General features: G+C 34.0%; 1 protein-coding gene across 31 annotated transcripts in view; it reads right to left on the bottom strand.

Moving 5' to 3' along the window:
* KCNMA1 (potassium calcium-activated channel subfamily M alpha 1) overlaps nt 1–18522 on the bottom strand; it is a 529533-nt gene that overhangs the window by 91271 nt on the left and 419740 nt on the right. For 8 of the 31 annotated variants that reach the window (XM_026850996.1, XM_026850995.1, XM_026850997.1 and 5 more), the window contains 5 exons: nt 16872–16958; nt 12689–12765; nt 11331–11483; nt 9188–9196; nt 3122–3295 (listed from right to left, as the gene is read on the bottom strand). In XM_026850996.1, coding sequence (XP_026706797.1) covers nt 3122–3295; nt 9188–9196; nt 11331–11483; nt 12689–12765; nt 16872–16958 — 500 coding nt within the window. The remainder of the gene's footprint in view (nt 1–3121; nt 3296–9187; nt 9197–11330; nt 11484–12688; nt 12766–16871; nt 16959–18522) is intronic. The other 23 variants (XM_026851018.1, XM_026851019.1, XM_026851024.1 and 20 more) reach the window with 7 other exon arrangements.

Raw genomic sequence — 18522 nt, 5'->3', positions numbered from 1 at the left:
GAAAGAGAAAGAGAAAGAGAAAGAGAAAGAGAAAGAGAAAGAGAAAGAGAAAGAGAAAGAGAAAGAGAAAGAGAAAGAGAAAGAGAAAGAGAAAGAGAAAGAGAAAGAGAAAGAGAAAGAGAAAGAGAAAGAGAAAGAGAAAGAGAAAGAGAAAGAGAAAGAGAAAGAGAAAGAGAAAGAGAAAGAGAAAGAGAAAGAGAAAGAGAAAGAGAAAGAGAAAGAGAAAGAGAAAGAGAAAGAGAAAGAGAAAGAGAAAGAGAAAGAGAAAGAGAAAGAGAAAGAGAAAGAGAAAGAGAAAGAGAAAGAGAAAGAGAAAGAGAAAGAGAAAGAGAAAGAGAAAGAGAAAGAGAAAGAGAAAGAGAAAGAGAAAGAGAAAGAGAAAGAGAAAGAGAAAGAGAAAGAGAAAGAGAAAGAGAAAGAGAAAGAGAAAGAGAAAGAGAAAGAGAAAGAGAAAGAGAAAGAGAAAGAGAAAGAGAAAGAGAAAGAGAAAGAGAAAGAGAAAGAGAAAGAGAAAGAGAAAGAGAAAGAGAAAGAGAAAGAGAAAGAGAAAAGAGAAAGAGAAAGAGAGAAAAGAAAAAGAAAAAACAGAAGCAAACCAACCCAACTGGGGCACCATGACGAAAGCAAGCCCTGTAATAGTATAATGACCTTTAATGAGTGTCTGGGGAAACAATAGAGTCCTAGCATAAAAGACAAAGGGCAAAACCCATCATGGCTCCACTGACGCTAATTCAAAATGATTTTCAGAACAACTAAAGAATGTAAGTGAGGTAATCTGATCCACCAATCTGACCTCACTTTGATTCTGGGGCCCTACTGCTGCCATTTCTAATTGTCAAACACTCTACATTTCACATCTGCTCATATTTAATGAAAAGCTGACTCTCACTGCCATTTTTTGAGTTAACTAGGTCTGTCAAGATGGGCATCGTACAACCCCTGTGCACCGCAAAGAAAACACACTGATTTCTATTGAAGCCCTGCCAGTGAAACATTGCATGTGTGTGTATACATATATATTTAATTGGAAAAGAAAGGCTTATGCTGCTTTACAAGGAGTGTGAATTCGTATTGATTTTCCTACTTGCTATTAACAGCCAAAGGTGACTAGTCTCACAAGGGGAAGTGTGAGATCTCTTCTGATTTGATGGAGTGATGAAGAGGGGAAAAGGCCTTTGAAAGATAGGATGCTAAAAATCCTCAAAGCTGTCAATATCACTTATCCTTCAAAATAGAACATAGATCTAACATGTTTTCCAAAATTATTAGGGTTTTTTTTCTGGAAATAATACCATTATTGTGGAGGTTTGTGTCTCAGCAGGCAACACAATCAAAAATGTTTACTTTATCTGCCTCTGTAGAGTCTTAAGTGAACTTGAAAGTTACAGTAAACCTACAAATTATGGTTTTTATTTCTTTGCCAAACAGTGTTAATGGCAGAAATTTTACCCATTTGTGGGGAAATATTAATTTAGCCTGGTCTGGCTGCTGTTAACACCAGCACCAGGATTCAAGTACATATTCTCTGTGCTAGTCTGTATCAATGCAAACTATACCAGGCACTGTGCTATTGAGGCTGTTGGCTGGGTAAGTAACACTGCCTATAGTTACTCTCAATCTAGGAAGGTTTCTTGTTCACTTCTCTCAACAAAATACATTTTGCTGTGTTTTACTCTGATAAAGGTCTCTTTAAAAGATAAAAACTTCTTTAACTTAGAACAGGACTTAAAACTGGCAACCATATCCCCTGAGGTGATACATGAGTTGCAACCAAGTAGATAAAAGGGACATTCAGAGTGCTTTTACACCTACATAGAGAAAAGATTTCTGTTAAAATCTCTAGAAAATTCTGCTAGAATCAGTTTAATTGGCACAGTCTTCAGAGAGAAAATGCTAACAAAAATTGTATTATTGTCATATACTGCACATTTGTGTCTGGAAAAATACTTAAAATGTCAAAAGAGTTAAAGAAAGTCATTAACCCCTTGGACTATGCACTGCAATACACATATAGTAACAAAAGGCAACCAGATGCATAATCTACTAACTATATTATAATCTTAGTAGTGGAATGCATTTTTATCTATAATGACTTGTAATGTAAAGCAGACATGCTTCCTGATCAAAACTCCTAATACTCCTTATAGGATCTATCTGAATAATTTTATAGTTCTTCTTTGCCATTTGGGTGGGGAAAGGAAAACAGTTCCTGTCCCAAGACATACTTTTGCCTGTTATGAATGTCTAAATAGGATAACAAACAGAAAAAAAAAAATCACTATTTTAATTAACAATCTTTCTCAATTGTTGACATCACACTGATAAAGCAAGCCTTGGAATCCCTACCGTTGGCCCAAAGAATTAATGGCTATGCAGAATTTTTCTAAGTTCTCTGTCTTATTGCTCTCAACTCTCATCTTTCAAAAGAGCTCTTGGGGTATATTCCAAAATGGTACTGTCCTATGGGACAGATTCCACAGTTAATTTCAAAGTTTGCATCAGAAAGTTTGCACCAGGCTAGTCCTTCTAGAAAAGCACTACAAAAAGTACAATCATTTTTATCTTCTGCAGTTTCAGTATTAGATGGAAAGTCCTCTCTTATTGCGAATGAAGGGCTACAAACAAAATTAAAGATAATAACGGCAACAGTACAGAACAGAATGCCAGCCACTATGGTTCAGCTATTAAGTTGTATCCTGTATATTTATTCACTGCCTATTGCATGCTGCTCTAGTGCTAGCACTATTAAAGCTGTCTGCTTAGCACCAGTCATAGATTTAGACAAAGGCCTGTTCCTCCAGTGAAGTACTTCTTGTTTAATTAATGACAATTTATATTGTATGAATTAAATAAAAAAGTCACCAAACTGCATTACTACGTTCTTGCATGCTATTGCAAGAGCATGCTTCATAAAGAGCACACAAAGCAAAATAACATTTTTCATATTAAAAATAAATTAAAACAGAAATATAAATACAGAGCTGTATCAAAATTTGGGTTTGACTTTTTAAAAAAGCATCAGCCCAGTAAAACTCACAGAACTACAATGTACGACACAAGACGGGGATGATACCACAGACACCACAGACATGGAACAGCATGTGTTGGTGTTAAAACTTACAGGCACGTAAACTGGTGGAGCAATCATTAACAGAGACAGAAGAAAGTGGGAAGGCTCTCTCAAGGGTGTCCATGTTACTATGTACACTGCCTGACATGCAAGAGCAGTCACGCTCAGAGCGTCCGCAATCAAAACAACATGCCAGTTTCATTCTCTTGTAGATGGACATCTTGGCTATAACCATGTATTGGATGGGAGGAGAGGAAGAGCAGCAGGTTAATGGCAAGGTTATATATATAACAAGGCAGTTGGAAGGTAATTTAAGGGATTTAATACAGGCCTTAGTTTATGTTAACAGTCTTGACCCAGGAAAAAAAATGCAATGAGATTATTGATAACACTTGGGTGTACATTAAAAGTAGGGCAAAAGATAAATTGTTCTTTATTTCTATTCAGTCTTATAGGGTGACCGCAGACATGGGGAAGAATTACTGTTTACAGTTGAGTGTTTAAATTAAAAAAGAACACAGTAAAAGCAGAGAATCCTAAGAATATATTTTTCCCTTGGCACAATTAATACTACTGGGATAAAATGAAAAGAAAAATCTGAAGTTGCTAATCCATTAGATATTTTTGGCACATCCTCCTTCCTGTAAAAATCAAAGACTTTTATATATCTCTATATATATGTATGTATACACTCACAGAAACACACATACACATATATTCTTACATACACACACTCACACACACATATACACTATATACATACATACATATATATACATATATAAAAATATATTTATTCTTAAACATAAGCTAAGAATTTCATTGTATTACACTGTGCCAGGGAACTCCTTTAATGCAATAAATTACACATTACTAAAGAGTTACAAGATGTTAATAAAATTTTCTGAAAAATTTACTTCATTTACATTGTATCTTCAGGAATTCAAATTTTCTTGACAGAATACCAAAATTTGCCCATATAAGAGACACAACTAATAATGGTAAATATGCTTGACATTAAAATCAGTTCACAAATAAGGCATCACCAAAAGCACACAGAGCATTGGTCCACTGAAACATGTTGAACCAATCATTGGCATGTTTTCTGCTCTCGATTTAAAGGTGGATTGAGGATCTAATAACTGAATGTACAATTAGGGGCTAATTCAAAAAGGAATGCCATAGTAGAATAGAATATCATATCCTTTAGACATCTGAATGTCCTTGTTATATATTTATAGAAATACACAGCATCCTATTTTGTAAATACATGTGTAGTTACCATTGTGCAATTTTGTATGTTACCTGAATTACAGTATGTTTAAGTCTGAAGAAATACAAAGACAACTTAGATTGTTTCACATGCTGCACTGAACCAACACTTTTGGTAATGGTTTAGATTGAACTGACTCAATTATACTAAAAACAAAACAGAACACTGACAGGCAAAAACAAAACCTTAAAAGCAAATGCAGAAAAAAGGTAATGTTTCTCTGGCCTGTACCTTCCATTAAGAATGTCTTTTTTGCATTATGGTAATGACATTAATTTTTTTTTTTTTTTTCCCAGTTTCTTAATGCCACAGTCACCAGGGAAGAGGGATAGAAATCACTCAAATGGGTCAAGTCCTGTTCTAAGGCCTTGATGACTTGCCATACAGTATACTTGTCAAGCAAGGGTAACATTATGATTGTGGAAAACAGGCATTGAGGGAGATGAATGAGTGATCTCTTCAGCAGCGACTCCATTCCTCTAAAACTTTGCTCACATGACTAATGCCATGTTCTTTTAGCATCCTAGTAGAGTTATCTTACAGCTGTTCAGAAAGTCATCATGCAGCATCAGGCTTGTTCATTGCATGGTACATCATTCCTCAGAGCTTGGCTTTTAGTAAGAAGGTTTCCACTGCAGCTTTTGATGCATACACATTCAAACTACACAGAAAATTCAAAACAGCATTTGTTTTCCCATGGTTTCCCTCTGTCTAACTCTTCCCAACACATTCTTTGAAATTGTAAAGTTGGGCAGAAAAAGAAAAGTGAAATATGTTACCAAAAATGTGGAAGTCTTTCCATTATGTCTATTTTATTATTTTCACTTTAAGGAAATGAAAGAAAAATAAAGGGCATTTGTGAGACACACTAACAGTAGGTGAGGTAAAAGGCAGGCCCATTTTGTTTTAATTATAGCTGTTTTGAAGAACTTTTTCTAATCAAATGCTGTAGCAAAACACATTGCTCAGAAATTCTCAACTGCTATGTCACTGGTTAGTAACAGTCCCTGGTTTTCATTTACTTGCAGCCATGTCTTGTCAACAGTGAGTAATAGGATAAGACACATCTATAAAAATTAAAAGAAATCATCCTTAAGAGCAAAGAGGGTTGGGAAGGAAAGCTTTTTGTACCATTTTTATCGGACTTAACCAATGAAGTGGGAAATTTAAGACCTTCCCTCCAAGAGGGGAAGGACTCCAAAAAGCAATACCCTTTCAGGGACTGTTTTTAACTATTATTATCAGTTGTTCTGGAAATCATGCATCATTTTAGTATTTCACATCATTAACATGCAGGAAACAGGCTTGGACCTGAAAATATAAGTAGCAGAAAGGACTTGCTATAAGGGTTTCAACCAGTATATAAGCTACTGCATATCAGAGCAATACATTTTGGAAAGAAAACATGCTGTTACTCTTCATTCCTTTTATACAGTCATTGTTACAGTCATACCAAATACAATACTTATTTTCTTTTAAATAAAACAAAACATGGATTATTAGTAGGGATGACTAGTGACAAGATCAAAGACAAGACAGAAATTATTTTAAATGGTTCAGCCACACACATACCATTTCCTACAAAACTTCCATAAACATTAACAAAAAATGGGAATCATCAGAGAGACAGGGGGACCTTAAGAACAGCCTCTGGGTGGGTGATAATTTCATCTGACACCTGTAGCACCTCTCTGTAAGAATCAACTCATTTCTATTCATAGAACTGTTATGGATGTTGAATAGAACTGTTATTTGCAACTATTGAAAACGTAAGTTGGGACATAAAGGAAATTACTTCCCTATTTTCAACTGAATAATAAATGGATAAAAAGGAAGAACAGATCCTTCTACTTAGTATGATGACAATACCACAGCATTTGTAAAATGAATTAGTAAAAATATGAGGGGAAGTTATCATGGACACGGAAATCAGACTACTTAAATAATTTACTGGCAAAATAAGGCATATATGAACTCATAATTTTCTGATTTGTGAAGAGCAAAAAGAAAGCAAAATTTCTATTATTTATAAAGTAAATAAATACTTTTAAAAACTTTTTTTGTTGCAATTTTTCTCAGAAGGCAATAGCCTTCCATTCTAACAAGGAATGTGCCTTAGATGTCTAAGCTTCTAGCAGTAGCTTGCTTTCTGATCTCAAAAACTCAGAAAGTCCAGTCAAAATTTCTATATTGTCTGGATCTGAGACTTAAGAGTTCACAAACAGTAATGGGAAATATTTCCAGCTGCAAAAATAACCAAAGGAAACTGCAGATTATTCTCTACCTAAGATGTCAAGGAACAGCTCCTTTTTTTTAAAGCAAGCAGAACAAAGTACCCCTTCATCTTTGCTGTGTTTTTTTTTTTTGTTTTGTTTTGTTTTGTTTTGTTTTGTTTAAACCATACAGGCTACCCAATCCTCGTATTCCACCCATCAAGTAATTTTCCTTGTGACCTCAACGGTAACAAAAAGTGGATCTACGAGGACATCTAGTGGATCTCTATGAGATAACAGCTGGTTAAGAACAAGGTTTCTTGACCAGCAAATGGTAAAAAAAGGTCCCACTACACTTAAGAATTGAAATGCATGCAGTGACATTTCAATTCATCAAGTGCTTATGATCCACACTACGAGTAAAATAACAGCAGCATTAAAGGACGACCAAAGTGATCTGATCACCTTTTAACATTGCTGGTTAGCATCATGAGACTCAAATATTGAAAGGACTTCGCCCAGAACAATTTCAGTTTCCTGAAAAATACAGCAGCATATCTTAAACTGTTTGTGAGAATTTATTTTCTCTTCACACAACAGGCAAAGATATCTCTCCATTATTTAATTTTTACAGAACATCTTCAAAACCACCAAGTCAGCTTGTTCACTATCTTGCAATTTTTGCAATCATTTGTTTGTTTGTTGGTCAGTTGTTTGCTGTAATTCAGATCGTGCTGTTCTTTGCCAAAACTGTAGAAACAGCAGGTGACCTGAGTGGACATTTTGCCCTATTTTATTAGCTATAAGAATGACTCACAGGTTGTAAAGTAATGGTACATTTATAGACCAATTCATTTTAATTTACAGATTGATCATGACCTTTCCTTCATTACCTTAAAGAAGACTCTCAGCCAGTGTACTCTCAAAGCTAACTGTGTTTCTGAACAAACTGAAGCTATTGGGAAAATGGAAAAAAAAAACAAGTCAAACCTATTTTATTTTCTTTTTAAATATTTTTTTAATACTCTCTTAACATGAAGAGCTCTTTTATTTGTTTATTTATTACTATTTAAACTAATATCTCTGGTCCAGAAAGGCCTCAACACAGAATCATATTTACAATAAGTATGTTGCTTCAAATAAAGCCAAATTACTTCTAGTATTTTGCCTCAAAGTCAATAGGATTCATCATTTAATACATAGAAATTAGTTTCTTTCTGGTTTATTACTAAGTATTGATTCTTATCAAGCTGACCTGTTTCACAATCTGCTTTTCTGTGCATCTTTCTGCTACATCATTCTATTGGCTGAAAATAGATCTTTGGAGAAATTTTGGTTCTCTGAATGCTTTCTACCACAACAGGATCTCAATCCTTTAGCGCAGTTTGCGGTCTGCATAAGATAAATAGTAGATAACGATAATCATAATGAAGGCCATGGCAGTTCCAAGATGGCTAGCACTTTATCATGTGACTCTGGGAATATCAACTTTTCCTTGATTCTTTGAAAGATGCTGTTGTGTGTACAGCTGAGAGAGGAAAACATACCTCAGTCCTGGCTAAGATCTGAAGTGTTATCACACAATAAATACAGAACATCTGGTGATATGTTGAAAAAGTCACATAGCCTCACTTATTTGGAATAGTTGCAGCTATTCAGTATGGTTAGGAGCCTCAGTCTAGTACAGTAATGTGTCGCTTCAACTACAAAATATCTGATCCCTCTTACTGTTTGAAAGAACAAGCCCATATAATTCCAACACTGCCCTATGCTTGTATTTCTAAGCAGCAAATTCTTTCCATATCCCAAATGCTGTGTTTATTTAAATTACCATGACTGTACACACTAAAAGTGGCTGACAAGAGCCTTCACAGATTCCATACACTTTAAAGTAGTATGACTGAGATTGACATGAAATGGTCTATAAAGTTCATATTCTATATATAATAATAATGTAAAACTTTACAGCTTAGGTCCTGAAAATTCAGTGTGGCTCTATTCATGTGATTGATTCCAAAATAAGCAAGCTGGGGAAAATAATCACTGTAGCTTGTTTCCTGTTGAAGATATCTGTAGTTTTATACATTAAAAATATATTTAATTCATTGTCTGGTTTTCCTTTTTTTTTTTTTTTTTTCTAATGAGGAGAAAGGAGTTGGATAAGGACAGTAAAAGACTCCTGTGTTACTCTTTGTGTCAGGTATGCAATGAAAAGAGAAAGTACAAAAAAATTGAACACCGGTCTGACAATTAATTGCGCTTAACCAGGCAAACAGTGCTATAGTGGTAATTACCCCAGCCTAACCACTATCCCTATAAATTCATTAGATATGTCTAGAATCATTTCAAGGAAATGCTACTGCCAAGATCTCATTTTCAAATAGGAATTTAAAAAACAAGGTTGTGGAAAAAAAAGGGCCAAAAAGGTGGAAGAAGGGAAAACTGCTGTATTTTCTTCAACGTCACCCTAATCTCCATGGGTGTAAACGATGAGAAACTTGTGGGTATGACGTCACTGCTACATGCAACATAAATAAAGAAAAGAACCAAAATACTGAACAAAAATACTCTCTGCTAGAGAAAGACAGGTTGGACCGCACTCTGGGCTACAGGGAACCCATTTTTACTCACAATAGATCACTATCAGTGTGCAGTTAAAATATAGTAGGGGCCGTGTTCCAAGGCAGCAAGAGGAAAAATAAATCAAAAGTTTGTCAATTGTCATAGATTACATGAAATTCCTTCAAACACATCAATGTACACATGATATGTCCCCTCTGGGGTTCAACCCCCACTATTCACAGCAAGCACTGTCACTGGAAAAAATATATAGAGAATTAGACCATAGCTGTTGCACAAAATGAAAGAAACAGGAAGAGTAGGTCATCCAGTTTTGAGATTTCATCCCAATGTGGCTGCATTTTATATAAATATATACATGTATTTGGCCCCTTGCTGCAAAAACTACAGTTAAATAGAACAGGAAAGAGATTGAAACATAAAAAAAAAATATTAACAACCTTTGAATAAAATTTCCACACAAGCATTTCTCTGGACAATGTGACATCAGCATTCATATGTTATCAGGGAGTGGGATGGGTAAAGAGAAAGGGATGGCAAAGAAACTGCAAAAGGAAAGCGAGGTTACTTTAATTATCCTTAGTCTTATGGAAACATACTGATCTGCCCTGAATTATTAATATTAGGCCTAACAGATTTGGACAAATGGCTATGTAGGTCAGACTTAGGTTTAGACCCCAACAATACCACAAGCTAATGTTCAGACAGTATCTAAATTGATGTGCAACCTCAGATGCATTATTAAAGAATGTGGTTTTCAAGTGTCACAGGAAGCTGTATTAATTAATGCCACCATAATTAAGTTTTCTATGTAAAGATACTCTTTCACATATAATTCACCTGAATGTGTCAATATTTTTACATACAACCTTTAATTTCATCTTACACATTTTCTGCATTCAGCTGCCTCTAATTGCTATGTTACTTGCTAATTAAAATATGTATTTATCATATAGGACTATATATACATATGTGCGACTACTTGCAGTGTCTTTGAAACTCAGAGACATATCAGCTGTTGACAGATCAGTTGAGTTTCCTAATTCAATAGAGAAAGAGTTTTCTTAATTTATGTTTTATTTTGGTTAAACTGCATTTTTAAGACCATTGATTTGTGTAGCTTACAGATGGATAACATAGTTAAGATTTTTCAAAAGTAATTAGTGATTTGAAAGCTAAAGCTAAGATATTTTATGTGAATAGACTGCACTAAAGACTTACCTTTAAAAGCAAAAATCAGGTCCCATAAAAGGGATCTCAAGATTGTCATCAAAATTTGAGAGACCAAAAATCACTAATTACTATTGAAATTCTTCATTTCTCCTTTTTTTCCGATTGACAGAAATTTAAAAGCAAAGCAATTTTTATCCTAATAGTTGTGAGCATGCTCCTCAGTGGAAGCTGTTCTCAGCTGTACTGAGCTGCCAGCTATCATGGTATCTGACTGTATGTGTGTGTATGCAGGAAAGGAAAAGTGAGAGGGCAGATGGGGGGAGAGGGAGAGGGAAAATAATGAAAGTGAAATTTAAGAGTTTACTCTCACTGACCATTTTTTTTTCTTTTTCACCTGACTCAGAGGATTCCCATCTTAGTATTCAGTGCTCACTGCAGCAGCTCTGACAGCCACCTGCTAACAGCATCATCCTCACTAATGCCATCATTTTGTTTCTTCATCTGTTCAACACCTTTTTATAGGACTGATATGTAGGACCATGCCATTTGGAACATTTGCTAGTGCTACACCCAGAAGTTGTCACTCACGTCTCCATGGCCCTACTGATGGTAATACATCCCTTGTGTTGGCTAGGTCACATATACTTGTTTCCTCCCTGGTTTCCTAGTACTGAGGATGTTACATTGATTCCTATTAATGTATAATAAAGAGCTCTTGACCTTTAGACTGTGAATTCCTATCTTCTAACAGATTTCAATGAAGAGTGTAGATCTCACACTAAAATGACAGATCTTTGGGATTTATTTATTTTTTTTTATCAGCACATGTATAAAAAGCATACACTATGTGAAGGAAGAGTAGAGAAGAAAATACAAACAAAATAGGTCTTTTTTGACAGAATCAGATAAAATTAAACAGGTAACACATTTCTCTTTAACTGTTGGGTAATATGGAAAAAAGATGGGGCTTAAGAGTTACAGGCACCCCCAGGCATCTGTAACTGGCTTTACCAGAACTTACTCAGCAGCCTCATTGGCTTTGGCAGCAGTTCAAAGGTCACATTCTCACATGGATAAACAGTTCTTGAACAATTTTTTTCCAATATGATAGGCAATGCATACATTCCTTCCACATCAGGCATGCTTTCCATGTGCTTTGCTCTCCTTGTGGCTACTGGGAGATAAATACCATTTTCTGTCAGTGTTTCAGCTGCTTTCTCTCAATTATACTACTTTGTTCCAAACTCCTGTTTTCTGTGGGGAGAGGAGTTTCTCTGAAAACTCCAGTGACATGTTTTTTTCTTTTTTTTAATTAAGCTATTTTTTAATTCATCAATTTCAGGCACCCCTTAAAGGCAGAGAATGTCCACTTGAGGCTTTCTTCCATCCTTCGAGAAAGTGCACTGGTAAGGCTACGACTGGAGCTAGAAAGAGTTTTTCCTTTTTAAAAGTAAGGGTGAAATAGACATGATAGAACTCTTCTGAGATCTTTTAATTTACCTAATCAGTATTTTTGTACTTAATGAACTTTTTCATAGCAGAATATCATGGAATGCACACAAATATTCAGATATCCATTGAGAAATGGATCCCTAAACCCTTTTGACATCAGTATTACAAATACGCATGGGTCAAACACATCTTTGGCCAAAATGTGGTTGTGTTAGTTCCTGCAAAAAGTCCTTTCAAGTTATATATAGATAAAATGCTAATTTTTATATATTTATAAAAATACAGATGCAAAGTCTGATCTCAATTCCAAAACTTAATTATTTCTTCATTCCAAATAATCTGAAGAGCAGACCTAAGAACTTAACCAAGTATTAGCGTTACAGCTATGGAATCTTCTAAAAGGATGTAGGTAAAAGGCATTAATATTGAATTTCTTCCACATAATCCCTTCCTCCAGTAAAATGGATTGTTTATTTCAATAATAATTTATTTCAAAAGTTATATGATGGCATATTATTCCCTACTTTCTTCTTTTACAGAATCATCTTCAGTAAGATAGAAAAAAGTTCTTTAATTTACAGAAAACTGTTGAAATTACTGGATTTCTGCATGTTATGAATGACAGCAGAACTTCACTGTTAGCTCATTCTTAATTCAGAAATTTGATCTAGCTTGATATAATTCTTCAGGTTTTGTTAGCTTTGGACCCTAATGGACTTTTTAATGAAAAAACAGGTGTGAGTGGTGTGAAATGTAATAAAAACATAAGGACCTCAGAAATGCAAATAGCACTTACTATGTTGCTGTGCATTTATTTCTTGGCTTTTTTGTACCATTGTGTAAAACATGTAAACACATGTACCGATAGTCTTCAAGGCTGAACAGTTCATGAAAAGGAGATGAGGGAGTGATAGAAATATTACTTACGCCGTTTGCAGCCACATTTTTTTATCCTTTTGGGATCTGTGATGTCATCATGACAGGCCTTGCAGTAAAAAAATGCCCTAGAGAGACAGAATGAAAAAATTGACACATTTCTTAATCTATATAAATTAAATTACTCCCACATTTCCTCTTGTTGCAGTGCCAAATTAATGAAACATGTCAGCACTAATTTTTTTTAGTCTTTGAAAAGGTTTAGACATTTGAAGTAGGAAATATTTACTACAAGACCATTAATTTCAAGCATAAGAATCCAAATTAGTGTTTCTTTTAATACACTTTTATTTGAAAAGTTATTGGGAGAAAGGATTATAATTATGACACTGCATCAGTTTATTTGTCTTTCATCTTAGAAAAAAAGAGCATCCAATTAATTTTGTCATGAAACTATATATATATAATGCATTCTCTCTTCTTATCAGATGTACCAGATTTATTTTTTTTTTAAAGACTGTCTAACCAATTTTTCAGCCTGGTCACAAGTAGAACTTCATTTTGGATACAATGAGAGATTGCAATGAGATCAATGTGACTGTAAAATCAGATATGCTATTTACAAAAAACCCCGAACAAACAAACAAAACAACAGAAAGCAAAATCCACTCAAAATAAGTTCCTAAAGGAACATATAAATGAAAGAACTGAAATAATCTTGATTCAGACTATTTTTTTGTCCTTCATATATGAATAAAGCAGAACTGTTTTGGTTTTGAACAGACAAAAGACAAAATTTGAAACAAAAATATGCCATTAACAAGGTGAACCATTTAGTTTCCTTTTTTTTTTTTTTTTTCCTTATGAACTTCTACTCTTGTATCAAATGGCTCACCACTAGGTGAAGCACAAGGAGGATTAAGGAAGTGAGAAGGGTAAACATTTGACTTTCTGTAAGATTAAAACAAAACTCCAAGTTAACAAATACACATCAGACTGCCCACAGGAGACTTTAATCATGCCTTTCATGTCAACATCTCATGTAAGGCTGTGACACATTTCATGAGGATCACACAGCTGGCCTCTAGCTGGACAGTTACGGTTTACCAGGATTCTTGCTGGCATAACAAATTAGACATACTTTTTAATCTGCTGAAATCTCCCTGTACTTATCCATATTCAGGATATGCCAGGTCCATGCCTATCTTCCCAACCCTCTCTCATTGCATACTTCTCAATACAAATTGGCAGTAAGAACCAAAGCTGCCACTTTGCAACCACCCATGGATTTTGCCGACAGTACTGGATAGTTGGATTGCTACAACAGTAGGGAGGCCACTGGAACAGAACAATCTAGTCCAAAATATAAAAAGAAAAATAAACAATATTAATACACAGCCTCTGAATAAACACAGCCTTTGGCAGTTCAGCTAGGAAGATCACTACCAATTCTTCTTACATTAATTAGACAGTGTCCACGACAGGTAGAACTATATTAAAGGAAATGTTCAGAAATGTGAACCAGATCCCTAATTCAAACAGTTACAAATTTATCTAAGTAATTGTTACACCTCTGAATAATGGCCCTGGTAGTTAAGTGGCTCATCATGAGAAAGGTAGCAGGTCTAGAATATGAGATATGGACCAGAGAATACAAATTTAAATTTGCAGTAAGACTTCACTGAATATTATTAACATTTCTAAAATCAAGACAGCATGCAAGCTACTGCTCGATAAATCCTAAACGTAGCAGACTTAATTTCTCTAAGAAACTTACAGGAAGATTACTCTTTCAGACTCTGAAATTGTCTTAGGATATCCAAGAAGCAAAATGAAAATGCCTTCTCTGAGCATTTGTATACTTTGATAGAGAAAGTTTCTGGTTTTCAAACTATTCACCTCCCACTAAAAAGAAAACAAATTGCCTCCAAGGAAATGAGAATAAAATATTTTTCAAACCATGAGTTGATGTCAAGACATAAGCAAGGAGGAGAAAACTGCCTCCAACTTTTACAATTTCTCCTCAATCCAGCTGTAAGCCCCTGCATTGAACAAGAATCCACTATCACAAATATTCCCTCACAAAACTTCATTACACTAATTGGACATTTCTAGAGATCTTGTTTCCGAAGGCCACTGCAGGACAACTGTCCCAAAGAGTACCTTTGTATAGTCAAGATCAAACATATGAAGTGACTGCTGTAGTAAAATTGTCTTTCTATATAATTGGGTTGAATTAAGTGGATTTCTGACATTAGTACTAACATGTAAAGAAATAAATAATAATAAAGATGTAATTCATACAGTTCGTATTATATTTAAACACTCAGAATTTTACATTAAGCTATTTACCTAGGCATAATTATTTCTAGGTATAATTGTTTCTAATGTGAAACTATTGTTTTAAAAATGCAAATGTACTTCTAGCAAGAGGAGTAATTGAATATTGCATGTTATATTTCATTGTGAAACATATAATTCATAAATATGAACAGTTTTAGCTTAAAGGAGGTGAAATTTCTCCATTAGCATGTAACACAAAACCAAAATAATTTAACCTGAATTTCAGGTATATAACATGTTTAGTTTTACTTTATTAAAATATCCCTCCAAAAGACCTCAATTTTAGTACATTTTTCTGACCCTGATTCATAGCTCAAAAGGGTGATATCAACACTTTCACATCATTGGCTTTGTTACTTGAAACACATATCTGATAAAAATTTGCTTTGCACAGAACAGTTAAGAAAAGTGGTAAGAGTAGGCAGCATGTTTCTAAACTTCTGCAAAAATCAAGACAGAATTGGGAATTTTGTTTCAGTTTGCTATTAGATAACACATGCTAGATAAATGATGGATAAAATTTCTCTTGAAAACATTAAGAACCATCAACTTGCTGTTAAAAATGCTATGCCAGGTAATTTTTAGTTACAGTATGAAATAGTTTCATAAGAGAGTATAAAATGCTTTATAAATGAAAAAAAGCTAGCACCTCAGTAAAGGAATGTGAAGATAGTTCTGTATATTCACCTGGAGAAAAGCACCAGATAGGAAAAGGCCTATATGGTGAAAGGTAGCGTACCTGAGTCAGTGTTGTACATAAATACTCCAAAAATGGTGCTAGAAATATAAGAGGACGGGAGCATTGCTGTGCTGTTCTGCATGTTTCACCTAGCCTAAAACCATCTTCACTCTTTCAATGAAATTTGAATTCAGGTTCTCAGTGATTTCACTGTTAATGACGTTTTAACTTTCTTCAAATATTAATGGCAAACATGCATTGCTTAAATATTATTTTCAGTGTCATTTCATCATAAACATTTTGGGACTTAGTAAATATTACCATTCGAATATTTTATCATTCTAACTATAGGATTTAATTAAAATATCTAACTCAAGGAGAACATCAAGTAAAACTGATTCTTAATACTATGACTTACAACAAAGATACAAACTATGAGGAAGCACTCAGCTGCAAATATTCTTTTTTTTTTTTTTTTTTAAATTTTACAGACATGGAATAATTATTCCTTTTGAGGATTATTTTTTCAGATTGCTCTTAATCCTTATATAATATTATAATCCTATCAAACAAGAGTACACGTTTGGTCCTAAACACAACACCATAAACACCCTTTTCATTCAAGTCAAATCTAATACAGTCAAGTACAATGAACCTGCAAATTTGTCTATAATGGTTAGGATATACTGCACTGTTGTAGTTTGATTTATTATTATGAGGTCATATAGTATGTAATTCCAGTACAGAAAAATGACAAGAACATAACTATTATTCTGCTAATGCAATTACAGAATGAATACAGTAGCTCGCTTACATCAAATATTTGCTAAAGTCTATGTAAATAAGAACTACTCTAAACCTGAAACTTGGACAAAACTGCAATCCCTGTCCTCACTCAAAGTAATTCCACCGAGAAAAATTAATTATAGAAAAATCAGATCAAAATGTTTAACATTTTCTAGTAGGACTCAGAAAAAAAGCTTCTTCATGTCTTTTCACATCTGCTGTAAAATTATTCCATATCCTTGATATTTAGGACTGTAGTTAAGAAAATGGCATTCACACATGATTGATTCACTAGAGTACCAACTCAATCCCCCCTGAGAATCTTTAAACAGATAATAATTACAATTAGGTGAGGTGTTTACATGTAAAGAAAAAACAAAGTAAATACTATATGTTTAAATTTGAGGATAAAAATATATTAATTACCTTTTTACTTCTTTGGCATCACTTGCAATGAAGAATCCTAAAGTACCTTCTTGAATCTTGACATGGTTTCCAGGATTGATTAATATACTGCTCAGTGAAACAAAAACAAAAACAACAAAACCATAATTTTAAATTACTTTTACCCAAATGTTCCTAAATAGCTTTATTTGGTTCTGTTATAGGGGACCCACTAGTTAGGAAAGGCTGCAAGGAAATTTTAAGCCATTCTTCCTTGAAATTTTCAACTAAGTAACAGTTTCACATGCTTTTTACAAAAGCTTAAGTTTGAGACAGTCACATGCCTCTGCCTATAATCATATCATTTAAGTGTTTACAACTGTTTACTTATGTTTTTGCATTAAATACAGACTATACAAAATAACAAAGCCTCTCAGAAACATGATGTATGAAGCTGAGCATTTCAGCTTTCTTGTTCTGTCAGGCAAGTGGTGAAAATTTAACAAAATGGTGAAAAGGGAAGAACCAGCAACCACCACTCAATAACAATACAAAATATCATTTATGAAGCTAAACCCTTTGATGCAAATTTTTGCCAATTTCTAGTGAAACAGAACATTAATGGGACCCCTATCTGGACATATAATGTTATTGTTTAAAATAATACACACATACACTCAAGGGGAATGGTACAAGACAACCAGTCATGACAGCAGAAAAAAACATAAAATGAATAGAAAATTTTTAAACCATTGCTATGCAGCCATGGAAGAACAAAAATAACCCAACCACAGTGACAAAATACCCTCAGCTAAATTTGGTGAAGAAAATTATAAACTGCTATCAAGAAGTGAGATACTCCATGTCTCTCTACAAAATACCTTTCTTATTTTCACAATAATTTAACATTACATTTTTAGGTAAGGCACTGCAAAGCACCATGATAAATTATGAATATAAAGACAGATGCAAATATATTATCCAGTGAGTTTTATTAATGCGCAATACAATTAAGTTTCTGACTTGCTAAAACTTAATTAAGCTTATCATAACTTATCTCTTTTTTGTCTTTTATTAAAGCTGCCTTTGTAAGTCAAAATGTAGTAATGGCACACATATGTAATTTACAGTAGATAAGACTACCAGTAATTTAAACACTTGTGGATTTAGAAAAAATTTGTTTTGGGAAACAATATATATACAAAAATAAATAAAACATATTTCTGTACAGACGTATATTACTAAAATTTGAAGGCCCAAAATCTTATTGTTAGGAAGGAAAACGGGTCTCAGCAGATCTCTTATTCAAGATGCTATTTAGTATCTATACATTAGTCATAAATTAGAGCGACAAAAAATATACCTGGAATCTTTATAATGAGCACACTGTTTTGTGTGATTACACATACCCACAGGGCCCTATGAAAAGAGTATGGAGGCTGAAAAATAAAGTGCTCGTGAGTTAAGAATGAAAAGGTTGGTCATACAGTCATTATTCAGTCCCTGTTATATAGACATTATGATACAATTCTTAATTTAATAGCCACAAACTACTTTTTTCTCACAATCTGTAATTTCATTTAGTGGTGGTTTACTGCCAGTACTCTAGGCATGGCTTCATGTAGTTTATCTTTCTTTAAAATCAGCATCATATTTCTTATGTGTTTTTCTGAAGTGTTCATCACTATAGCAT

This window comes from Athene cunicularia (genome assembly GCF_003259725.1).
Source record: "Athene cunicularia isolate RWA chromosome 6 unlocalized genomic scaffold, athCun1 chr6_part1, whole genome shotgun sequence".
NCBI lineage: Eukaryota > Metazoa > Chordata > Aves > Strigiformes > Strigidae > Athene > Athene cunicularia.
This window is presented reverse-complemented; position numbering and strand designations above follow the sequence as displayed.